This window comes from Pipistrellus kuhlii, unplaced genomic scaffold (assembly GCF_014108245.1).
Source record: "Pipistrellus kuhlii isolate mPipKuh1 unplaced genomic scaffold, mPipKuh1.p scaffold_m20_p_3, whole genome shotgun sequence".
NCBI lineage: Eukaryota > Metazoa > Chordata > Mammalia > Chiroptera > Vespertilionidae > Pipistrellus > Pipistrellus kuhlii.
Genome location: NW_023425529.1, coordinates 44,597,942 through 44,623,766, shown reverse-complemented (window position 1 = coordinate 44,623,766; position 25,825 = coordinate 44,597,942). Strand labels below are relative to the sequence as shown.

General features: G+C 47.3%; 1 protein-coding gene across 2 annotated transcripts in view; it reads left to right on the top strand.

The window, feature by feature from the left end:
* Nucleotides 1–267: 267 nt before the first annotated feature.
* The window catches only part of LOC118728375 (keratin, type II cytoskeletal 72), a 97,068-nt gene continuing 71,510 nt past the window's right edge, over nucleotides 268–25,825 (top strand). The window contains exons 1-10 of one of the 2 annotated variants that reach the window (XM_045588016.1): nucleotides 268–292; nucleotides 6,051–6,542; nucleotides 7,219–7,433; nucleotides 9,880–9,940; nucleotides 10,264–10,359; nucleotides 10,906–11,070; nucleotides 11,888–12,013; nucleotides 13,503–13,723; nucleotides 14,350–14,384; nucleotides 15,046–15,599. In XM_045588016.1, the coding sequence (XP_045443972.1) occupies nucleotides 6,084–6,542; nucleotides 7,219–7,433; nucleotides 9,880–9,940; nucleotides 10,264–10,359; nucleotides 10,906–11,070; nucleotides 11,888–12,013; nucleotides 13,503–13,723; nucleotides 14,350–14,384; nucleotides 15,046–15,236 (1,569 nt within the window). In that variant the 5' untranslated portion in view covers nucleotides 268–292; nucleotides 6,051–6,083 and the 3' untranslated portion in view covers nucleotides 15,237–15,599. Of the gene's footprint in view, nucleotides 293–6,050; nucleotides 6,543–7,218; nucleotides 7,434–9,879; nucleotides 9,941–10,263; nucleotides 10,360–10,905; nucleotides 11,071–11,887; nucleotides 12,014–13,502; nucleotides 13,724–14,349; nucleotides 14,385–15,045; nucleotides 15,600–25,825 lie in introns of those variants that run through there. The other variant, XM_036454847.2, reaches the window with a different exon arrangement.

Genomic DNA, 25,825 nt, shown 5'->3' with positions numbered 1-25,825 from the left:
AGAACATGAGTCAGCCACAAAGCTGCACTGTAGATGTGTTACAGGTAATAAAACAACAAAAAGTAAAATTTAACTTCATTAGCTCACTGAAAGAGGTGTTTAGCTGCTAGCAAAGCAATTCATAAAATTCAAACTTTAAACAGAACATATTATAAACTAGAGGTCTGGTGCATGAACTTCATGCAAAGGTAGGGTCCCTAGACCTGGCTGGCGATCAGGGCCAATTGGGACCTGCCTTCCCCTGGTTGCCAGGTGCTGGCAAGGGCCTTCCTTCATTCTGCCCTGCCTCCTGGTGGTCAGTACACATCATAGTGAGTGGTCAAACACCTGGTCAGTCGAACTCCAGAGGGGACAATTTGCATATTGGACTTTTATTATATAGGATAATATGCCAGTTGACTTATTGCCCAAGGGAGAACTGGTTGGCAGAATAATTAGTCACAGGGAATACACTCTCGGAGGCAATAAAGAAATTGTGGTCAACTCAATGAACGTTACTGTCATTTATCATGTACATGGCATGAGCTAGTGATAGGGATACAGTGATATATAAGCTTGGTCCATGCCCTTCATGGAGACATAACTATAAGAAATGTAACTGCCACAGTGAGATATTGGCAACAAAAGAAGATACTGAAGCAGAGGAGAGTGGGATTCTTCAGGGAGGTCTTGGACAGAGAAGGTCCACGTGCAGCATTTTCAGAGGATAGTTTATTGCCTAGACAAAAGGAGGGAGTGCAGCCAGAGGCACTAGCCTGGTGACAATAGGTTATGATTGCCAGGGTGTGAGGTGGAAGGCAAGGAGGGTTAGCAGGTGGAGAAGGAGGGTAGCACCTGGAGCTGGCTCCCCAGGAAGCAGCCACATAAGAGAGGCCCTTTCAAGTCTGCTGAGGAGCTGGGATTCTGTGTTGTAGAACTTGTGGGAGAAGCTAACATCTTAGGTGTCAGATGGACCCAGGTTTGAGTCCTCCTCTGCCACTTATGAACTGTGATTTAGGCAAGATATTTCTGCTTCATGAGCCTCAGGTTTCCCCATCCGTAAAAAGGGGTTAATAATAGTAGTTCTTCATAAAGTTGTCATGAGAATTAAATTTAATGAAAGAATATATGATACTTATTTAATTCAGTGAATGCCACGTAGTATACTTTTAAACTATTGTAATTATCATCACTTCGTATTACTACCGTGTTTCCCCGAAAATAAAACATCCTCCAAAAATAAGACCTACTTACAGGTTTCCTTCTGAGTGAAATATAAGGCATCCCCCCAAAAATAAGGCCCCCCTAGGCTCTGTCTCAGAATGAAAATTAATTTACCATAAACTGGTTGCTAGGGCGCATGGAAATTATTGACTACATTGAAAATAGAATGGAGAGAAATCAGCGTGGAAACTTTGTGAAACTTAAACTGCAAGAAGTTGTGACTTGGGTGAAGAATTCATGGGAGAAAATCACTGACAGTTGCATTGCAAATGTACTGCGAGCAGGCTACCTTGACAAGAAGTACTCATTTAAAGACAGTGCTATTGCTGAACATGAGAGATTTGGTCCACTGATTCTGAAAGAAATGGAGACACAAGAAATTCACCAGGAAATTCAGGAATTGGATTGTTATGATGATGTTCCAGAAGATGAAGACATGATTGTCATTGAATAAATGAGTAAATTCTTGATACTGTAGGATTCACAGTTTGTCTGGTTTGTGTTGACAACTACTGTACTAAGGTACCGTATACAGGTAATAAATTTCCTTTATTTTCATTTAACAATAAATGTGTACTGTATTCTTCTTCATGGAAAAATAAGACATCCCCTGAAAATAAGACCTAGTGCATCTTTGGGAGCAAAAATTAATATAAGACACTGTCTTATTTTCAGGGAAACAGGGTAGGATAGAGTATTGTTTCAACAGCTAAGTGAGAAGGGAGGCAGAGAAGGTCTAATAGTGATCAGAAGATTATGTAATGGACATGAACTAAGGATAAAGAGCATTGGCTACTAAGAGATATGTCTACCCTCCCACTTCTATGCTTGGATTCAGATGATTAACACTGACTGCCTCAACAGACAAACCCTGAAATCTCATGGCTTAATTTGATATTTCCTACTCACAGTCCAAGGCAGGTTGGGGCAGCTCTCCTACATGGTTCTCCCAATGGGTGTCTCAGGGACCTGGCTCTTCTCTCCTGTAGCCCCCCACATGGCCCTCCTGGCCTGCAAAGCTACAGGAACAGGGGAAAGAACAGAGGAGGCACATGGACTAACTGCCTCACCCTGCAAGTTTCCTGTATTTAAACATACTTACAACATCTTACAACATGAAGATCTAAGTATAATAAACATACTGTGGCTCTAGCTAGTTTGGCTTAGTGGATAGGGCATCAGCCTGCTCCCAGGTTCTATTCTGGTCAAGGACATATGCCCGGGTTGCAGGCTTGATCCCCAGTTGGGGGTGTGCAGAAGGCAGCTGATCAATGATTCTCTCTCATCATTGATGTTTCTATCTCTCCCTTCCTCTCTGGAATCAATAAAGAAATATATTTTTAGCTGAGACCGGGTTGGCTCAATGGATAGAGCGTCGGCTTGGGGACTGAAGGGTCCCAGGCTCGATTCCAGTCAAGGGCATGTGCCTTGGTTGCAGGCATATCCCCAGTAGGGGGTGTGTAGGAGGCAGCTGATCGATGACTCTGTCTCATCGATGTTTCTAACTCTCTATCTCTCTCCCTTCCTCTCTGTACAAAATCCATAAAATATGTTAAAAAAAAAGAAATATATTTTTAAAAATATACTGTGCAGTCTAATCAATACCACTCACATTCAATGGGACCAAATCCCCCACTGAAGCACAAAGGAGACTGGGAAACAAGGAGGCGAACAAGGACGCTTGGTGAGCATCAGCAGTTTTGGGCACTACCTTTTCCTGGGTAGATACCAACATCGGTCACCAGCCTGAGAATTCTTTCTCTTTGAGCAGAGCTGGGACAATGCTGGCACATGCTCTCAAGTCCAGGCAAACACCCTCCCTTTGGTTTTGACAGTGTATCCCTGGGCGTATTGCCATAAACCAGATCAGATTGCACAGTATATTTATTATACTTAGATCTTCATTTTTTTAGTTGTTGTAAGTATGTTTAAATATAGGAAACTTAAGTTGATTTAATGGTGAAATGGAGATAACTTGCTCAGTGTTTCTTCAAGTATATATTCCTCTCTTTCTGATACTAAAACAGCCTTCCTTTCTTTTCTTCTCTGATTTGCTTTTTAAGAAATAACTGATTTGTAAATATATCATATGCTCATATTAGAAAATTCAAAACTATTAAAAAGTAGAAAAAAATAACCCTTATTCACACTCCCACTTCCAGTCCCCGTGTGTGGGAAACACTGACGTTGGCAGCACCCTCTGCGCAGCAGAAAGCACTAGGCATGTTAATGAATCTAAAAAGTCTTGCAATAGATCCTGGTATAATGGTTTTTAACCCATCATGGAATCTACTCTTACACATTTTTCCTACATGATATATAAATCATTTCCCAAGAACTAGTGTTCCAGGGCAAAAGACCCAATATAACAAGCAACGCATTTGCAAACCCTCACTGACAGTGGTTTTTCTCCATCTTACATTGCTGAGCTGTGGTGTCAGAGGGTTGCTTTCACCCAGAGTGATTGCAGAGGTGGTGGCCAGGGCCGAGGCCACACAGCAAGCTGCTGTCAGAGGCAGGTGCAGTGCGGAGCCCTCCTCTCAGGCTCCAGCCACCTTTTGATCTGCCCACACATCTGATGCCTCTCGAACCTGGATGTGTCACTTCTGTCTCCTCATAATCTGTGAGAAAGGTGACCCGGGTTGAGGGTAGTGAGGAATTCCTGATTCATGCAGCCAGTCAGCCCTTCATGGGAAGATAAGAAAAGGTAATCTTACCTGTTCCCTAACCCTGGGCAGAAGTGGGGTGATCCTAGATGGATGGCTGTCTCAGCTCCTTAGAATCTGTTTCCAGAAAAAAGGAGACTTCAGAGGCTCCCTTTGACAGCCAATCCTATGTAAGCTTCTCCTGTTCCAATTTTAATCCTCTTCTTACTTTTGTATTATCAATGACCAGAATTAATAAACCCTTTGTGCAGAAAAAAAAAAACAAACCCACAACTGGCTAAAATTATGGGTTGGGGGGGGGGAATTCTCATGAAAGAATGAAAGCATAACCTTGAGCTTCTTGAAGGGCCTACTGGTCACCCAGGCTTCCTGCCATTGTCCCTCCGCTCCTCAGAGGGAAAGAGCTATAGTATCTTTTCTTAGCACAGAAAGCTCACCCTCTTCCCCGTGCAGGACACCCAGACTCCTCTATCTGCTCATCTGTGGCTGGTGCCATCTCCATTATTCACCGATGCCCCTACAGAATAATCTCCATTATTCACCGATGCCCCTATAGTCTTGTTCCCCTGGAGGTAAACACCTTGGTGGTTATTATGCTCTGTGATTGGTTTAGTGGAGGCTGTGTCAGCCAATTACTCCCAGGTATCTTCTGGCTACTCCACGAGGGCCCCTCAGCTCAGCCTCTAGGATATAACAGAGGGCACAGCCATGAACCTCGTTCTAAGCACCAGTCTGTTTCACACTCATCCTGAGTGTCACTGGTGTCAAGGCCTGGGCTGAGCATGGGGGAAGCAGGGGAGGGGAGGATTAATCTAGGGACCTGTCAATCTGATGAAGGAACTGGGACACATACTGAGGACAAGACTGAGACTAGAATGAAGAAATAGAACGCCCACCTGAGGCTGTTTCTGAGAGAAGAATTGAAGGCAACTTAGGTTGGAGAAAAGGAAATTGGACCAGAATCAAAGAAGGACACTCCCATGCTTATATGGAATGAAGTTCTAGATCTGGTTCTTTTAAAAAATATATATATTTTATTGATTTTTTACAGAGAGGAAGAGAGAGGGATAGAGGGCTAGAAACATTGATGAGAGAGAATCATCGATCAGCTGCCTCTTGCACACCCCTACTGGGGATATGCCCGCAACCAAGGTACGTGCCCTTGACCAGAATCAAACCCGGGACCCTTCAGTCCGCAGGCTGATGCTCTATCCACTAAGCCAAACCGGTTTCGGCATAGATCTGGTTCTTAATTTCAGATCAGAAGAGTCTTCCTCAGCCCTTCTTGGCCTTGTTTCTAATAGGTGGTCAAATATTGATCCAGAATCAGAGACACAAGGGCAGGAAATGTCCTGATTAGAGGTTCCTTGGATTGGATAAATATCCCTCTTCTCTAATTAAAGAACTCAAAACCCCTCCCACCCCCCAAAAAACCAACAACCTCAGGAAACACCATCTTCCTAAGCTTTCCCAGGTCATCTCCCAAGCCATCTTCTTCCCATCCCCAGTTAGTATCTCCCCACTCTTATTCCAGAAATGTTTTTCTGGGGAAACATTTTAGCTCTGGTCTCAAGTCACCCTCAGCACTTGTGACTAGGGCTGTCAGTGACCTAAGTCTCTCACTGTGTCCGGCCTCCTCCAGAGACTGAGAGTTCCTTGCAGATGGGCCAGAAGTCTCATGGCTTCCTTCTCATACTCGAAGCCATCCTCCTCCAGACACCCCCCCCTCCGGAAGGAAGCAGCAGGGGACAGGATAAGGATGATTCTCTGGAGTATTCTTGACCCAGGTCATGTCCTGAAGCAGAACCGGCCTAGACATCTGCTTCCCTGATCCTCTCTCTTCCCCCCACACACCCAGACCGCCAGACCCACTGGAAGCTTCCACTGGAGATGTTGGCAGTGATAACCCCAGTAATTGGACAGCAGCAAGTGGAGATAAGGCAGCCAAATTATTATAATGCAGGAGGTGAGCAATGCAAATGCAGGGTTCTGGGACATTTTATGGGGGGTTTATGGGGGGTTCAGGGAGGAAGAGACAAAAATCTCAGATAGGGGATGGTAATTTCCTAAATGAAGAACCCAAGAGGCTCCCAGTGGCCTAAATGATGTTTCAAACCTACAAATTAGGCTGACTCCATCCAGCAGGCCCGCACTATTTAAGGGGTGAGCCAGGACAGAAAGAAGGTCCAGCGCCCCACAGCGCTTCCAGCCACCATGAGCCGGCAGCTGCACTCTTTCCCTGGCAGCGAGCGCCTGGGCTTCAGCGGCTGCTCAGCAGTCATCTCGGGCAGGGTGAGCAGCAGCTCTGCCTCCTTCAGGGCTGGCGTCAAGGGCACCACGGCCTTCGGCAGCAGGAGCCTCTTCAGCATGGGGGGCGGCAGGCGCCTGGCTCTGAGCGCCTCGGCGGGACGGAGCGGCGCCTTCGCGCTGGGCCACTGTGCTGGCACGGGTGGTCGCCTGGGGGGCTTTGTGGGCACCGTCTTTGGCAGCGCTGGGCTGGGCCCTGCGTGTCCCTCCGTGTGCCCGCCAGGTGGCATCCCTCAGGTCACCGTCAACAAGAGCCTTCTGGCCCCCCTCAACGTGGAGCTGGACCCCAAGATTCAGAAAGTGCGTGTCCAGGAGCGGGAGCAGATCAAGGCGCTGAACAACAAGTTCGCCTGCTTCATCGACAAGGTGGTTCCTGGGACATGTCCTTGCGTTGGTAACGTTGGTAACGGTTGTACACAGGGACGCTGGCTCTGCTACTGACAGCTGCGTGGGAACTTGGGCGAGTTAGTCCTCTGAGCCTCCCTTTCCTTATCTGTGAAGTAAGCACAGGAGTGGCTCTTACCCAGTAGGGGAATGATTGGTTGTGCATAAGATGCTTCGAACAGTGGTAGGCATTCACTCCCCATAAACCAAAGCTTCATTCGTTCTTTGCAGTAGAAGACCCTGGGAAAGGGGTTGGTGTCTAGGGCAGGAGGCGTGTGGAATGGCCCTCTGAGGGAGCTCAATGTCAGACAAGAGGGTGGGGACACACATCCAGGAAAGGAGCTCTTAAAATACCAGCATTTATAGCAAAAGAAGCTCCCTCAATCACATGATAACCATGGTGGCAGTTATAGCATTGCTTAAGACCACTTCCTGATTTCTCTTAGACTGGATCTTATTTCTTGTCCTAGAGACCCAGATAGGCATGATTCTCGCCCCCTGCCCTGGGGCTGAATCTACTCTCTAATGAGATTTGCTCTTTCCTGTCCCCCTCCCCCCACCATCCCAGGATGACTGCATCTGATTTCTGGAGTGGTGTCCCCACTTTCGAGAGTGAACAACATAGGAATTCTGGGTCATGACCATCTTTGGGTTCCAGGTGCGGTTCTTGGAGCAGCAGAACCAGGTGTTGGAGACCAAGTGGAGCCTGTTACAGCAGCTGGATGTGACCAGCTGCAGGAAGAACCTGGAGCCCGTGTACGAGGGCTACATCAGCAGCCTGCGGAAGCAGCTGGAGACGCTGTCAGGGGACAGGGTGAGGCTGGACTCAGAGCTGAGAAACATGCAGGATTTGGTGGAGGACTACAAGAACAGGTGAGTGACAGGGCTGTCTGGTGTCTGGTTCAGAGGTGAGTGGAAAGGCAGAGGTTAGGCTCCTGGAGGGTCTTGATTACAGATGAGGTTTTGATTTGGAGCCAGCATATTTGCCTTCTTAGATCTTATGCTGATCCTATTGCAATTTTCTTTCCTGTAGGGGAGAGAGAGAGATTAAGATAGGATAAGGCTTAGGAAGAGAAAAGAGATACCCAAAAGGTTGCTCCAAATTGCCTAGGAAATGGCATGTTAATATTTCCCACTGGAAATGGAGAATTATCTCAAAACCAGATGGACAAACCAAATGGCTTCATAGCTCCTCCTGAGTGAGGTTTCCATGGGAGTTCCCAGAACATGAGAGAGTTCCCACTGATCTTGAAACAAATCTTAAAACTAAGCAAAAATGAGTTTTTAAAGCGTTTTTCACAATGAAGCATATCTGTGCTGTACAATGCCACCATTAAAGAGAATAGTTGGGTACTTAGAACCAAGATTGCTCCCCCAGACCCAAGTTGAGCCATTGACAGAGTGACACATCTGGGCTCAGGGTAATCTGATATTTGGGCAGTTTGCTTCCAGGTGCCAGGATTTCTGGGATAGATGACTCAGCCACAATTCAAAGGGTGGAGATGGTCCGAACTGAGTAATTTCTCTTATTCCATGTTTGATCTGCCTGTTCATCCCTACCCTAAAGTCTCCCCAAGGCAGAACTCTGGCCTAAGCCCTGCCTGGAGGTCCTGAGGGAGGAGATAACATGTATGTAAACATACAAAAAAAATAATGTCAATAAGCTCTGCTTTAAAAATCATAAATTTTACCTTGGTCCTTTCATTTGAACTCTAATTCTCATGCAACTTTCCCCATATGACTGTTCTAATGTAATGTGCCTTATGCCTTTAAGTCTTTTGTTAATCACCCTTACTGCCACAAAATCTGTTACTTGAAATTTTGGCAATTTTCTTGTGATCATATGTATTTTTTAATGTCTAAATATTTGTTATGGGTTGAGTTATACAAAAACAATAAATACTACAAATTTTGTTAAATAAACATTAAATATAAAAATGTAAAAAATAATTTTGGAAATAATTTCTTAATGAGTTAAGTGGGAAAGATTTCTCTCCTTTAGAAGTAGACACATTCTAGTCCTATATTTTTTATTCTTATCTAAGTGACTATGTTCATTCAAATAGATTGCAATGGAAGGAGTTTTGCAAGAGCAGTATATGCCTTTCCAGTTTTTCTGCGTTTTTTCTCTCATAGCACTTATCGTTTTTCTGATTATACATAATGTATAATTTACTTACTTATTATTGTTTCTCTCTGGCTGTTTCAAGAAGACAGGGATATTTAATTTTGATAGCTACGATTATCCAACTTTTCCCTTGTATTTTATGAAATATGAGGATGTAAACTGCTACAAACTAACTGGCCTGCAACTAGCATATGCTTTTATTTCTGTTAGTAAGAGGAATATAAAACTGAATATTTTCTAAGATAATATGGGATAAAGATTGATTGTAGTAGATACAACTATTTCATAACACAAGTTGTTAAGAAGAAGTTTTCAATTATCTTTTGAATAACACACATGAAATCTGAGATAGATCATATAATTTATTTTCTGTGCTTTATCCACTATAATTAAAAAAATCTGGCAGTTTTAGAAAACATTACATTCCCATTCACTAACATGTACTAGTTCAGTTGTCCAACAAGACTTTTTTCTTCTTGGTAGTCAGTGATTTGCCTTAGCAAGTAATAAAAGCTGAAAAGATGTGCTCATGTTAAAGTGTATGAAAAAAAGCCCTATTCTAGTATTCATTTTTTCTTTCCAATGTTCTATGTTGTTTGCTCTCACAACTGTCCTATCATACAGTCTTTGGCAATAGTAAGAGATGAGATAGTGAGAACTTTAAGTGGAATGATCAATACTCTTACCTCCCCATTCCACAATATATTTGTATTCAGAACTTCTCACTCCATACAAACACCTGTTTCCAGGACCTTGCTGCACCTGGAACAGGATATGTATAAGAAACAGGTGGGGTAAGGTTTTGTTTGGTGTCTGTGAGGTTTTGTATGCTGGGCTAGTGCACAGTAGAAAGGTGCCAAATGGAAGAGGGTCAGTCTTTCTGCTGTCTCAGGGAGGGGTAGCGTGAAACGGAAGTGGGACAGTGGGGCCTGCATGACATCTCCCTCATACGTCTCCTAGGAAGAACTATCTTAGGGCAGACTGCATATGAGCTGGAAAATGATTCCTTTAGCTTGTCCTTGTCACATTCCCATGAGGAAGGCTACGCATGCCCAAGGGATACGTGACCTCCTTTTGAAGACCACTGCCCTGCAGCTCTCAGCCCAGAGATGATCACTAACAGCTTAGTGAGCATTTGCAGAACTGAATTGTCCAATGGCTGTGCTCTCTCCTTTCTCTTGCTCCACGCAGGTACGAGATGGAGATTAACAGACGCACAGCTGCTGAGAATGAGTTTGTGATGCTCAAGAAGGTAAGGGGAGCAGGAAGGGATGGAGGAAGCCTAGAGGGCTCTCTTTGTCTGTTGGGCAGGGATGACTGGGATTCTAATTTTCCTGCTCTTTTCACTAAGTCTCTTATATTAAGTTAGAAACCCCAGCATTTGTCACACTTCTGGTTCACCACTGCATTGGATATTGGTTGGCTTGCTCTCAGGGATGGGGCCTCCCTGAGAAGCATGGGATAGGGCAGTGGAGAGAGTAGGGAACCTGAGGCCTCTTATGTCAGGAAGAGAGGAAGAAAGGGAGGGAAGCCAAGAGGGAAGTGAGACAGCTGGCTGCTCTCTGTGTTCTCCAGGATGTGGATGCTGCCTACATGAACAAGGTAGACCTCCAGGCCAAGGTGGACTCCTTGACAGACGAGATAAAATTCTTCAAGTGCCTCTATGAAGGGGTAAGGACCTCACTGACCTTCGCATCTACTCCTCTTCCAAGTGGCTTCTGGCCCTTGGCCCAGTTTGTTGTGTGGACCAAAGGCTGGTGGAGAAACCTTTAAGCTCAGTGCAGCTGAGGCCCTACTATGTGCTGAGCCATGAGATGGGTTTTGAGGAAACCAAGATGGAGAAAAAAAAGGATTCTTGTCTTCCAGGAATTCACGGTCTCAGAGATCTGAGCTGTGCTAAAGCATGAGGGTCCTAGAGAAGGGAAGGTAGCTCCCTAGAGCACTCTGAGTTTAGACTTGATTGCATGGGTGGAGGGTAGATGTTGCTGCAGAGTGTGAAATAGGGGTGGGAGCAGTCCTGAGTGCATGGTGAAAAGGATGGTCCCACATGGGCTGAAAGCCCAATGTGTGCATCTCACACCCAGCAGACACTGGCTCTCCTGGGCTCTGCTAAGGAAGGGCAGAAAGGGACAGCGACGTTTTTACCAGGGAGGATCAGAAGGCATGCTCCCCTCATGGGGAGCCTTTAACTGGCTCCACTCCCCGAATTGTTCCCAGGAGATCGCTCAGATCCAGTCGCACATCAGTGACACATCTGTCATCCTGTCCATGGACAACAACCGGGACCTGAACCTGGACAGCATCATTGATGAGGTCCGTGTCCAGTATGAGGAGATTGCCCTGAAGAGCAAGGCAGAGGCCGAGGCCCTGTACCAGACCAAGGTGAGCTGTGTGCCCCGTGACCACAGGTGCCACCCCCTCGTTATGTGTGCATGTATGTGCGTGCATGCATGTGTATTTAGGCTGGGTGGAGATCTTCTCTGTCATGCAGTTGGGACTGTGGAAAAGCCTCCCTATGGATCAGGGAGGCCAACTGCAGTTAAAAAATATATTTATTTCAGAGAGGAAGGGAGAGGGAGAGAAAGAAACATCAATGATGAGAAAGAATCATTGATTGGCTGTCTCCTGCATGCCCCAAACTAGGGAACGGGCCTGCAACCTGGGCATGTACCCTTGACCAGAATCAAACCCAGAATCCTCCAGTCTGCAGGCAGATGCTCTATCCACTGAGCCAAGCCAGCTAGAGCCCAACTGCAGCCTTGGTATGAGTTGGGAACATATATGGAGCTTAGCCCTTCCCCTGCCACGACCCTTGCTGACAGCAGAGGCCATACCAGCCACAGCTCTGACATGACTCTGACACCATTTCTGTGGATAATCCAGATGCCTTGGATTTTCTTTCTGTCACTAACTTTGTAAAAATAAGGACAGGAAATTTGAACTCCACCAAGGCTCTCACATTTGTGAGCCCAAGGATTCTACTGAACTGGGGCAGGACCTTTTTCTCCAGAAGGAAGAGCTGTCTTTCTTCCCCTCCTCTTCCCTTCTGCCATCTCTCTCCCTTCCTCTTTTGATTCAATTGTGTCTATGATGCTTGGATAATGAGAATGGCATGTGGCCCTCCCTCTCCATGCTGAACACCCTTGAGAGGTGGATGCTCAACTGTTCTGTGCTCTTCTTCTCTTGCCCCCAACCTCAGATTCAGGAGCTGCAGGTCACAGCAGGTCAGCATGGAGATGACCTCAACCTCACCAAGGCTGAGATTTCAGAGCTCAACCGCCTGATCCAGAGGATTCGCTCAGAGATAGGGAGTGTGAAGAAGCAGGTGGGTTCTATACAATGAGTCAGCTACAGGGTTAACTGATATCTGTGCTAACATCAATATCTGTATAAGACCAAATAGGGAAAGGGTCCTTTCTTCAGGCATTTGTAATTCATCAGGAGAGAACAGTCTGAACCAATATGGAGGGAGAAAGCATCCACCTAGTGTATTGCACACCCACTAATACTGTAGGAGTCCGGAGGGGCTGGAGCTGCCTGCAGGAGGGGGGATTACACTGGGATGTGAGGCAGAAAGGAGAGGGGAAGAGGTGCCTTCAAAGCCGAGCAGTGGGGCTTAGACCTAGTGCAGCAGGTAGAAGGAAGGCATTGGGAGGTTTCTTGTGACGAATCTGCTGGAGGGAGGAGAACTGGGCAGTGGATGTTAGAAAAGAGTAGGGATTAAGAGCCTCCCACCCTCGCCTTGACTTAGGCCTCTGCTCTGTGTTTGCCTGCCCCACTTCTGAGATGGGACATTTTTTTTCTGGTCAGGCAGCTGGGTCCTCGGTATCTCCGCTGAGGCTGTTAGCCACTCACCCAAACAGCAACGGGTGTTTGCCTGGCTGGGGCCTACCTGACAGAGGAGAGTGACACCTTAGCCAAGTGACCAGAACACACCCTCAAGACTAAAGGCTCCAGAAGCTCCCCATCCTGTGCCACCCCCACCTCCCCAGCTTCCACATGAAAGCCACTGAGCCCCACCTGTAGTTTTCTCCTGCAAGTTACATTTCCACCCAACTGCAGGTGTCTGTCAGCTTGTAAAACCTGCCAGTTAGCGTTTAAGGTAGTGGTCGGCAAACTGCAGCTCATGAGCCACATGTGGCTCTTTGGCCCCTTGAATGTGGCTCTTCCACAAAACACCACATGCAGGCGTGCACATACAGTGCAATTGAAACTTCGTGGCCCATGCGCAGAAGTTGGTTTTTGGCTCTCAAAAGAAATTTCAATCGTTGTACTGTTGATATTTGGCTCTGTTGACTAATGAGTTTGCCGACCACTGGTTTAAGGCATTGCTGTATAGCATGATTATCTGCAAAATTTTGGAGGCCAGACTCTCAGTATTTGTTGAATAGACATTTTATTAATAGGACCTCTATTAGTCCTCAATTTTTTTCATGACTTAGAGAATCTCGCAGACAACCTGTACACAGTGAGGCAATATTGAAGTCAGCTACCCAGAGACTATTCCGAGTTGGCATCAGAATCAATATAGCCCTTGTTACAGACCAGGAGGGAGAGGGCAGGGGCTATGTGCCATATGCCCACCTTCTCAGTGCCCTTTCCCTCCTCCATCCTGCGGTAGAGATGCTTCACTTTCACATGCCACGGCATGAGTTAGGGTGCACCGTGCCTGAAGTCGGGGAAGGACAGATTCTCCTCTAGTGATAGCCAAAGGTGGAGGAACCAGGACAATCTCAAAGCATTTACTGTCAGTCAGGACCCAGTGAGGGGAGGTCGTCTGAGCAGGATCTCAGATGAATTCATCTGTCCCTCAGTGCTCCAACCTGGAGACGGCCATCGCTGATGCCGAGCAGCGAGGCGACTGTGCCCTGAAGGACGCCCGGGCCAAGCTGGATGAGCTGGAAGCTGCCCTAAACCAGGCCAAGGAGGAGCTGGGCCGGATGCTGCGCGAGTACCAGGAGCTGATGAGCACAAAGTTGGCCCTGGATGTGGAGATCGCCACCTACCGCAAGCTGCTGGAGGGCGAGGAGTGCCGGTGAGGGCCAGATATCTTTTGTCTTGACCAGTTATTGCTTTGCATTAGTAGGAAGACTGAAAGCAAACAGTTTGCTTTTGTTCAGGTCCTACTGAGGTAAAACCTTATAGAAAATGAGCTTTAACGTGGTGCAGTAGGAAAGACCAAAGTTAGACAGCAAGAAGAACAAAGTTATAAAAAACAACAACAAAAAGAAGTGGTAGCAGAGGAAGTACTGATTCAGCAAAGTTTGAGAAACAGAGCGTCACTTGGCCTTCGTGGTGCAGGATGACCTCCAAGAGTCATTCACTTTCAAGGTCACTCCAGCAAAGTCAGGGCCCATTGAGGATGTGCGCTCATTCCTCTTACTTGTCTAAGACCAAGGGCATAACTAGAAGGCAGTGGAGGCACAATTATCTCACACATCAGGTAATCTCAAAGCCACTTTGATGGAGTGCTGACTCCTTGTGGCAGATTTTTCATCTTGGTTCTCCATTTCTGAAGAAGCCCCGCTGGGATGTGTGGGAAGAAAAGAGTCTGGGATGGGGTGAAAGGTAGGAGAGGAGAGGCTCATTCACAGGAGACACCCTGGAACCTTGGGGTGATGGTTTTCTGAGGGTTTATCTGTTTTTCTTCTTCCTCTTCAGGATGTCTGGGGAATATCCAAATTCTGTGAGCATCTGTAAGTACCTACAGGCCCAGTCCTGCCCTTGGTCATCTACCACAAGTCTAAGTTCCTTTAATTCCATGACACCAAGAGAGGTCAGAATACCGGAGGGGGTGCAGGACCAACTTAGGGGCACAAAAAGGGAGCTGGCTTTAGTCACCAAGGAGAAGCAATGGATGGAGAAATAGAATAATATCATGAAATACAAGTATAACCTTAGAAAATCAAATAATATTCAACAGTGTATAATCCAAGATCTATTGTAAGAATAGTGCTTAGTGGCTACATTATATTTCTACTGAGGCCAGACCCAAATAAAAGCCCTGAATGACAGCAAGAGGTTATTGAGGGAAACCTGAAAGAGAAATGATGAAAAAGAAAGCTAAAATCTCCTCCAGATTTAAAAACTAGAGATAGTGAGGGGAGGTGCTGTCTTATGACAGGCAGGAACCCTGGCAGCCCCAGGCCTCCATGAAGGCCTCTCTTCCTATGGCCCTTCCTGTGAGTGACACAGCCTAACAGGAAAAGGCCAAATGCATCTAAAAGGACAGTGCTGGTGAAAATCGCCGAGTTCACTAAAAATGTACAACAGAGAGAATCTGTCTCAATATGAGAGAACTAAGGGAGGGCCCCGGATGAGGATGACGGGGCTGGGGTCTCCTCTCGCCCACTGCAGCTGTCATCAGCAACACGGGAGCCGGCGCTGGAGGGGCTGGCTTCAGCATGGGCTTCGGCGCCTCCAGCAGTTACAGCTACAAACCTGGGGCGGAACTCAAAACCAAAGGCAGCTGTGGCAGTGAGTTTAAGGATCCCCTCACCAAAGCCTCCGGCAGCAGCTGTGCAACCAAAAAAAAGGCCTCCAGATGAAGGGCAGAAAGCTGCAGAACCCACCCATCTCTTCTCCCTCCGCCCCTTCCCAAGCCCGGAAGTGCTGCCCCTGTAACCACAACCCCAAACCCCTCCCCTCTCTCTGTGGTCCTGGGCTGAGTGACATGCCTATGCAGGAAGTCCAGTCATAGGTGCTCTCGGCTACCTCCTCCTGGACCACCTCTCACTGGGTCACTGCCCCAAATGCAGAGACAAGACGCAGACTCAGCACACTTCCTTGCGGCCAGGTGCCAGCTCCTGTCCCCATGGGCTTTCCTTGAGCCTTCATTGCCCTGGACCTCTTTGCCCTCTGGTTGGGGTCATGTCCAGTTCTCTGCCTCCCCTGCAATAAACGCTCAATGCCATCTGGTTCTCAGTGTCAATCTGTTGTCCAGGATGCCAACACCTGCATGGCCCCTTCTAACTTCTCTTGGTCTAACTCTTGCTTTCCTGAGTCCCTGACACTGAACCCTGGCTTCTCCATCGGGTTCTCAAAAACACCCAGCGTTCCACACAACTGCCTCTCATTGCTAGAGTGGTCAGTCCTTATTTTCCTTCACCTCCTCGCTCTCTGGCCAACCTACCTGTCAATGCTCCCCTACAATGGCCCTTTTCCCTGCCAAGTCTTTCCACTCTACCATTTGAGGCCTGCATGTATGTATAATCATATGGATGTGTTTATATCTATTATGTACACATAGTGGTGGCTCACTGCCCAAATCCTTAGTGAGGCAGGCATTGCTCAGGCACTGAGAATACTACAGTGAACACACAGACGCAGACCCTGCCCTCAGAGAGCTCACAGGCTGGCATGCAGAGTAAAAATAAGCAACAAACATGGGAATAAATAATGTGTCAATAGTGATAACTACTATGAAGGAAAACTAAGTAGGGTAGGAAGGATGTCTTTTAGATATGTGTGTATGTTTCTGCAGCAGTGTTTGTTTTCTCAGAACCAGCACTGTTGACTTGAGCAAGGTGCTAAGGAGCAGAATCCTTAAGGGTGAGACCACCTTCCAAGGATGAGAGTGGCATTCAAGGTGCCCATGACCCCTTCTTCCCCCACATCATTTCTGTCCTTTTACTCCAATCTTACTCCAAGCAGGCCAGGACCAGGACTTTTTATGTCCATGGGTCTTTGCAAATATGAGTTTGCAACCACAGAAATCATGCCCCATTTATTGAAAGCCTGCTCATTTATTGTGGCCCAGCTGAGATGTCACCTTCTGTGTTCCTTCATTTTCTGGTCCTTCCAGGTGGGCTTTATTAACTCATCAAGTTTAATTGTAAGGGAACAATAGAGCAGCTGGCTCAACAGCTCTCCCCTGTCCCTTCATTTTATGGGAGGCAAACAAGGCCGATGGCTAAGTGCTTTCCCCAAGTTCACAGCCCTGCATGCCCACAGCACCGTTCTCAACTGTGTTACAGTCGATGCTTTATTTTCCTAGTGTCATGTTAGCCACACTCATGTCTGTCTCCTCATCTCACCCCCTCTCAAATCTTTGTTCAAGCCTGATGCACAGTCAGCATTCAATATACCTTCACCGGGGAGAGAGTTCAAAGTACGTGCATGTCCCAATGATTTGACATGCAAATGAAAAAACAGATTTGGGTTACAGAAGTTTGTTTCCTATGCATACACATGTGTACAGTTTATGTAATTTATCAACCAAACTTCTGTTCTGGACACATGTTGACCTTGATTCTCAAACAAAAGGCATAAGCCAGCACAAGTGGCCCCCTGGGCCTAGCACACTGGCTGAGCAGTCATGTACCTGGCTTCAGATCCCGCCTCTTCCAATGGCTGTATGTGGCCTAGTACACAGGATTCTGTTCTTGTGAAAGGATTAATGCAAGCTGCTTCTTACTGCAAGATACTGTCTCAGCACCAATTCTCCTAAACATGCTGTCTGAAAACATAATTAACTCTTCCAATAACCTGATAGGCATTACTGCTATTGTAATAATCCCATCTCACTACCAAGGATACTGAGGCTCAGAGAGCTTAATGAACCCATCCTATGTTACATGGTTAGTAAACAGCAGAGTTGGGACTTGAACCCCAGTCCAATTCCATCGTCTACATTTCCAGCCTCTACACCTCATTACCTATCAAAGGTCTCACCTTAGAGGAGAGATGAGGATGTGAAAAGGGAAAATGGAAAAAATACAGCGCCTGGAACACCGTCTGCAGCCAATGCATGTTAGTTGTTACGATAATACTTGTCTTTGATGTGTGTTTGTGAAGCCTTCTGTGTTTGCCGGCTGTGCACTGGTTCATGACCAGCTGATCCACAGCAGGACTGTGCCCAGAGCCCTGGCTGAGATGGGCTAAGTGCAGGGCAGAGGGTGCTAGGTCTGTTCATTGCCACATCCCTATCCAGTCACCAACTGCTTATTTCCAAGCAGTTAAAATACAGGGTGTCCCCAAAATGTATACACACTTTAACAGCTGATAGCTGAATTGCTGTTTCTTTCTTTACAGATTTAACCCATTGGAATTAATAATTATTCAAAGTGTGCATATATTTTTTGGGACACTCTGTAACTCCTTGGTGTCTGTATTTTGTTCATACACTGCCCTCTGCCATCAGATCCAAGTACTGCACCTTCTGTCTGCCTGGCCCAGAAGGAGACTTCCCCATGGTAGAGGTGTTGGATGAGCTGCCAGCAGGAAGAGAAACTGTTTCGCTCCCTAGCCTGCCCAGGCTAGTCCCAGCCTCCATGCTGCCCAGGACCTGGCTCCTGGCCCCCTTCTCCTTCTCTGTGACCCCTCCTCTACCAGGAGGTGGCAGGGGAGTGGGGGTGCTGGTGCTGCTGCCATCTGAACCTCCTCACCTCTAGTTAGAGAACTCGGTACCTTCAGACAGCCCTTCCTCCATGGGCGCCTGAGAATGTTGATCTTGGTGTTGATTCAGAGTTCCTGGGAATGAGAACCCCTTTTCCTCATTAATATCCTGCCACCCCTCCCCTTCCCCTGCCTGCTCTAGGTGCAAACCCTACCCTGATTGTATTGGGGTGAGAGGGCTCTGAACTCTCAGTCTCCGCCTCCCCTCCTCACACACACATACTCTTCCTTTCTCTCTTTCTCAGCAGATAAGCCAGACATGGAGACACTGGCAAGGTATAGCCAAGGGGTTACAGAGGAAGAAAGGAATCAAGCTGAACACTGACAATATGGGAAGGCTTCCTAGAGGAGGTGAGAGAGACACAAAACACACTGTGTAAGAGAACATGCTTTGCCCTGGGCTAGTCAAGAGTCTGAGTCCCATTGTTGGCTCGTTTCTTTTGCCGCTTGTAACCATGACTTGGGCAACTCAGTCTCCCTGCTCTGTGTTTTCTCATTTGTAAAGTGGGGAAAATAAGAGTATTTTCCTCACTGGATTGGTGTGAAGATGAAACAAGTTAAAATGTACCAAGCAAGCTCTTGAAAAATGATCAACTCTATTTCTACATCTGAGGCTTCCCTGCCCTGCCAGCTTCCTGCTGATTCCAATCCTAGGCTAACACCTCTTCCCCATCTCGTTCACCTTGGCCCTTGCAGCCTATATTCATTTTCAGAAGGTTCTCCTCCATGTCCACCGATCCCTCTTATCACACGCCTTTGGCCCTCTGTTGTGACGTGTAGCGTCTGTCCGTGCTCCAGGCTGCCCCACTGTTCCTCTCCCTTCCCCATGTTCACCAGTGTGTCCGTGTCCACTGGCTCACATCTACAGACCGCCTGCATCCTGGTGTGCGTCACTCTCCCCCACTCCCTGATATGCAGGCTCATTTCACAACCAGTCTCCTGAACTGATAGCTGCATGTCACACCTTGTAGCCAGGCCACAAGGTCCCACTGCCTCACTGGGGGCCCCTGGCACTGTGGAGACAGAGACTTGCTCTGTGGGCTTCCTTCTCTACAGGGAAGTGGGCAAACTTTTCAAAGGGGTCAGTCTGTGGTCTCAGCTCCAGATGAAGAAGCTCACACTCTGACTGCAACCTTAGGTGCCAGCATTGAGCATCACCCAAGCCCCACCAGCCTGAGCTGCTTCATCCGAGGCAGGCTTGCATCCTGGAGGGTAGTGCTTAGGACCCCCTGGCACGGCAGTGAGGAGGTTTCTGGCAGTCAGTAGGTATCCCATTCCTTCCTTGCAGGCTGGGGTGGGCCTGAGGTCAGTTCAGCCCCTGCCTCCAGCCTCTAGGCTCTTCCTCTATCCTTTCTGCCCCTCTTTAGCCCCTCCCCTCAGGACAAACTCATTCCTCCTCACTGACCCAGTCATTCCTGGTTTCCTTTTCCTAACATATCCAGTTATTTTTTTATATTTCTTTCTTGATTTCCTACTTCACATATTTCCCTCCCAGTTTTTACCTTGCTATGGCCCCCTCATGCCTTTAGTGCTTCTACCCTGCCTGGGTGTTTAGGTCCCTCCCCCTCCTAACCCTGTCCCTAGGGACTAGCAGGCTCAGTTATAAAGTGGGCCCAGGAGAGAGTGATGGCTGTTCCCCCACACCTGAGGCAGGTGCTCCTCCACCCCAGGCCCTGCCCACCTCTCCAGCAGCTTCTCCAAGGGATGGGGTGGGGGCAGGGATGGCCTTCTCCCTCCTGTTTGGATAGGGCTGTGCACGGTGCTCTGATGGGAGATAGAGAGCATGTCATTAGTGATGACTGGCTTAATTGCTACCTGGTGTACAGCCCGCATGTTTGCTTTGGAAATGGGTAAAAGAAGAGATGGATAAAGCTTCAAACTTCATAATCACAATCAAAAGATTAAGGCATTTCCCCCAGCTGCTCTATTCTCTTTCAAAAAAAAAAAAAAAAAAAAAAAAAAGGATCAGCAATAAAGGGGACCAGAAAATAACTTACAAACTTCTTCCAGAAGTGGTTGGTGGTGGAAGGGGCGGAGGTAAGGAGTTGGATGAATACCCCCTATTTTCCGGCGTATAAGATGACCCCCTAATTTTACAGTTAAAACATAGGTTTAGGCCTATATTCACTGTATAAGACTACCCCCCACTTCAAAGAAAAGACTTACTTTGCCGTCAAGATCTGCAGGTAATTTTTGTGCAATTTTGGTCTTTTGCCCCCCATTTTCGGTTGACTTATTTTCGTTTCAAAGGTCATCTTATACGCTGGAAAATACGGTAATACAGAAACGAGGGCCTGGTGGTATTTTGAAACAAGCAAATGGAAGAAAACGTGTTCTTCCTAGAGCAAGACTGCACTTGTCCGACATACTTCTGTGCATCTAGCTGAGAGGAGAGCTCCCTGTGATGACGAGGCAGATGGTGGGGGTGGGGATTGCAAAGAGCCCAGAGAGCTTGTCTTTTAAAAAAGAGGAAAGAAAGAGAACTAAAGACTGCTTTATTGACACTAAAGGACTAGGGGCCATTGACCCCCAGAAGGCAGGGTGGGGGAGGGAGAGAAAGGAGCACGGAGGAGCTCAGTGAGACACGGGCCAGGATGTGCTGTAGGCAAAAGGACACTCAGGCTGGGAAAAATGAAAAAGATTCTGCAGGTCCCTCTGCCAGAGGGAAGCAGAGTAGGATAGTTAACAGTGAACAGAGTCCAGAGTGGATGAAGGGGGAGCCCGGCGGGGGGGGGGGGGGGGCACCACTTCCCCCAGGGCTCAGAGAAGAAAAAGACCCAGGGGCCTGGAAGAGAGATCTCAGCCAGTCCTGGAGGAGTAGGGACAACTGAGGGTTGGGGGAGCCAGGAGACTCTGATGGCCCTCCCCTTGAGAGCATAGAATTCTGGCCACAGCCTCCAACTTGCCTATATGTCTTGAGCCTATCCTTGAGGTTCAGGCAAACCAATCAGGGCCCTGAGGGCTGTGAGCATGAGGGGCGAATGGGACCTGAAATTCAGCTGTGCACTCAGACTAAGGGCTGCATTTTTCTAACCAGCATGAAGGTGCCCAAGGGCCCTGCAGCCACTTGGTGAAACTGCTGTGACATGTCTCTCTTGAGGCAGGAAGGCCGGGACATGCCCCTCCTGAGCTAGGCAGAAGCAAGAGCCAGGATGCTAATGCTGAGGAATTGATGGGAAGGCCCTAGACTCAGAGAGAGGTGCTTGTGGAGAGACGCCCAGGAGTGCTGCTAGAAAGTTCTAGGACCAGCTGTGCTGAGGGAACCGCCACTAGGTGTCAGATCACTAAGCATCCTCTCATAAGCTTGAACAAGTAGAGCTCACTGTGCAACGTCTTGACACTAATGTGGCTCTGGTGGGGATTTAGTGAAATCAGATTACCCTCTGGGATTTCACTCAGCACAGCGCCTGTGTTTGATGAGTGAGAGTGAAATTGAATTTAAGTGGATGAGGTCCAGCTACCTGTTTTCTTAATAATCTGGAGGATTCACGTTAACATGACTGTGTAGGGGTGGGCATGGGGAAGAGGGACTAGAGGGATGAAGAGAGATGTAAATTCAATGACCACTACAAACTCCTGGGGAATCTGGGAATCTGAACTCTGCAATAGAAAGGGTGATAGGGTGATCAGCCACCCAGGTCATAGCACTGGACAAGTTGCCAATCCTGGGAAGTTGGGCTAGGTGGTCAGAGCCACAGACTGCAGCGATGGCTCTGCCGTACTGCTTGGTGCATCTCCTATTTGATGTGGGATTCGACAAGTCAGGACTCAGAGAATTTCATGCCAGGAAGGTGTATAGTGTTGGGAGGTAGTTGGTAAAGGAATGGAAGAAAAGCTGATGAATCTATTGTTTAAGCTAACTTTGGACGAGGATGGAAAAACAGGCTCCTTTCAAACTGGTTCAGACAGGCAGAGAGCTTTAGATTTCTGCACTGAGCTCATTTTCAAATGATCAGATAACTCAGTTTCAAGTCCTTTCAGATTCCAGGGTGCTGTGGTTTATCACCAAATCTTGTCACCAGAAAGTTAGCCCAAAAACTCTTCAAGCTTCTTACTCTTTCCATTAATGACCTTGATCTACAGAATGCTGGTTCCCTAGACTATGCCTAAGAGTAGCCAAAAAACCAGTGAGCTAGGGGAAAAATGACCATCAGCATCCATTCTCCAGCCAAGAAGACATGACTTTGGATGTGTCCATTTGGGATTATTCATGGCACTACTTTCTATTTACCTCCAGGGTAGTGTGCTCGGCTGAAAGGGACTTTTACCCTCCAGGAATTCCCTTAACTCAAGGCAGGAGATCATGAAGCAAATGGACTTGGCTCCTTCAGGTTTTTTTCAGGTTCTGTCTCTCTCACAGTTCTGCTTGTGTAACATGGAATCTGTTCTTTAACCCAAAGCCCTGGCTCAGTGATGTTTCTTCCCCACATGACCCTCCTACAATTCTACACTCTCTGCAGGGATGAGGAAACTGTCTTAGCCACCATCTTTCTCCCATTGACCACCCCTCCCCAAGTCAAACCTCTCCCTCAGTCCACCTGGGCTGCTCATGGCCTTTCAGATGCAATGCACTTGTCCAGTTTGGATCACCTTCCAGGTCTCAAACCTACCTCCAAGAGCCCAATGTATTTTATTTTGATTTTTTTAAAATCAGGATTTTAATAACAGCTTATCTAAGTCATCCAGTTAAGCACATTATTGAATATAAGCATGTGGAATTAAACAGCAAAACAACTCTTATCGGCTTATATTTTTTTTCCTCCAGTTCAATTTCCATTTCTTAGGGGGAAAAAGATAAAGCCTTAGAAGTCTCCCTCCCTCAGTGTCCAGCATTGAGCCCTCCACACAATAGGCACTCAATTTTACACTCATTGAATAAGCCAATCTCTTCAGGCTTTGGGACATTCACTAGTCCAATGAATTCAAAGACTGGGATGTGGAGTGTGATGACTAATTAAAGGGTAACCAACAAGGTGAAAATTGGGGCTGTCAGAGATCTGACTGTGTAGGCCAGTGGTTCTCAACCTTTCTAATGCCCTTTCATCGTAATGTAAATATCTGTGTTTTCTGATGATCTTAGGTGACCCCACTAGTGGTTTTCAACTTGTCAAAACCCACAGGTTGAGAACCGCTAGTGGGGTGGCCTAAGACCATCAGAAAACACAGATATTTACATTATGATTCATAACAGTAGCAAAATTACAGTTATGAAGTAGCAACGAAAATGATTTTATGGTTTGGGGTCACCATGACATGAGGAACTGTATTAAAGGGTCGCGGCAATAGAAAGGTTGAGAACTACTGGTGTAGGCCAAAGAAAGGAAATCGCCTGCAATTGCATTCCCTAGGAATCAGCTGGTGTGTGTGGGGGAAGGGGTGGGGGTGGGGTCGGGGCTGTGTATAGCCACAGTCACAACACTGTTGTCTGGAAACCCTCCTCTGCCTCCTTTCTTCTTCATCACAACTACCATCACCACTGTCATCATCACCACCACCACTATCACTGAGCCCTTACTTGCCAGTGCCTAGAACAAGACCTGGCACAGAGAGGCAGTATGTGTGGAATACACACTGAAAGGTGCCAGGACCCCAGCCCTAGTACTGGCTCTCCCCAGCCCATCACTTTGGAACATGGATGGGCTTAGTTCATTTCCCGCATTTTCCCAGGCACCTGAAACTGTTTTGTAACCATCCTACGTCTTCTTTAGATTTGAAGATCTAGCTTTGAACTTTTCCTGCTTTGTAAATGTTCTTCTGAGAAGGTCTTTGGTAAGAGGTCCAGCTCTTCTAGCAGATGGAGCTCACACTCAGCCCCACAGGGGAGGTGCAGACTTGGCCCAGGAGACTCAGCCCACCAGAACCATGTGTATTTCCCATAGGGAGCCCCTCAGAGGTGGCGACTGGAGAAGGGGTCTGGAATAAAATAGCCTTGCTGAAAAGTGACTCTTTTCCTTCCCCTGCCCATCCCCATTTTGAGTGACTCTCTGAATTAGAGAAACACGGCCCAAAGAACTCAGAAGCCCGTGGTTGACTCTCCTACCTCATATCAGAAAGACTTTGCATTTCTGACTAATCTCTATGACATTATGTGATGATGATGGTTAGAAGTGGGGACTGTGAAACCGGACACTCCTGAATTCCAGCCCCAGCTCTGCTTTACTAGCTGAGTGACCTTGAGCAAGTTCCTGAATATCTCTAAGCCTCGGTTTCTTCAACTGTAAAGTGAAGTAGGTAAAACAAGAGTTAAATTAGAAACCTTTGTAGTGCTTGGCACAACGTTTGGCATGTGCAAAGTGAACATAAACATTGACTTCTATTGTTGTGACTGTCACTATGACCACAACTGATTGTATTGCTGCCACTATGGCTCCTCCTACTTCAGGTCATACTTCAATCGCCCCTGCCTGGGAGTGGCTACTCTGAGCCAGCTTCTGTGGCGGTTGCTGTTGGTGGTATGAAACTGGCCTTCTGGAGACCCCTAAAATGCCAGTTAGATTTAGCCCCTCCCCTGTGCACCTCTAATGCCTGTTCGCAATACATTTTTTTGTTTTGTTTTGTTTTGTTATTCTGGAGCTTTGGCCCCAGATTTAATTCTATTCATGGGTCTTTGGGTTCCTTGGGGTTGGAGCCATATGTTAGTCATTCCCAATCAAGGGACTCTAGTTTGTTGATATTCAGAACATTAGGCTCACATACAATCTTTTTTTTTAGAAAAGCACAAAACCCAACTTCAGTTATGCCCTCTTATGCTCTCTCATCCTGGGCCCTGCCAGGAAGGTTGAAAGGCAGGGTCCCTGGAGAAGGAGCTTCCACCGCTGCCTCTGGGCTGAGAGGAGAACATGATGAAGGGAAAACCCTCTGAGGCAGCCAGGCCTATAGGCATCTTGGTGCCCAGCTCACTATCTCCCCCTTTCCCTTCCAGCAGCCAGAGCTGTTGTGTATTACCTTCTGGCTAATCCAAATGGGTCCAGGCTCCCCAAACTTAGTTATAGAAATGGTCAGAGTCCTGCATTAGGGCAGCTACCAGGTGCCTGTTTTTAAAATAATTTTTAGCATTTTTAATTTACCACCACCCTTTCTCAGAACTACCTGAACTTTATTATAAAGGACTGGCCTTTCTGTTCCATGATTGAATGGCTTCCTAAAATGATCAGGAAACTGGCAGAATAGCCCATCCTGAACCCAGGAGTAAGCCTCAGGGTCTTCTGTACCTTGGCACTGGGCATGGAGTGTTTCCCTAGGGAGTGTGAGGGCAGATGTTATCCCCAGAGAGAGAAGAGCGAATGTCCCAGCTCCTGAGGCTGCTCTATGGCCCGACCTCCTAGGACGGAAAGATCACCCTGCCCAGGAGAAAAAATATCAGCTGCAGGAACCGCCAGTTCCCTGGAAAGGTTCTCACTATTGAAAAGGCAACATCCAAGTCACCACTACCCAGGCCCTGCCCAGGATAGAAAGCCCCAGACAGCACCGCTGCTGGAGGCCATACAGCCATTTCCACTATTTCCTTGGTTTCTGTTCAATGCTGGACAGCTGTGGTCCTTAGAGTGACCCAGAGAGTAGACCCTGGGATTTCTTTCTTGGGTCCAGATCTTGAAGACCCACCATATTCTTTTCCAGTCTCTTCATCCCCTGCATGGACATCCCAGCTCCTCAATAAGACCAGCTTATAGGGAGATGGGGCCTCTGGGGGTTTGGGATGAGCCCTCTTGGAAAAAAGCCAGGCATTTCCCCTGCTGCTTGG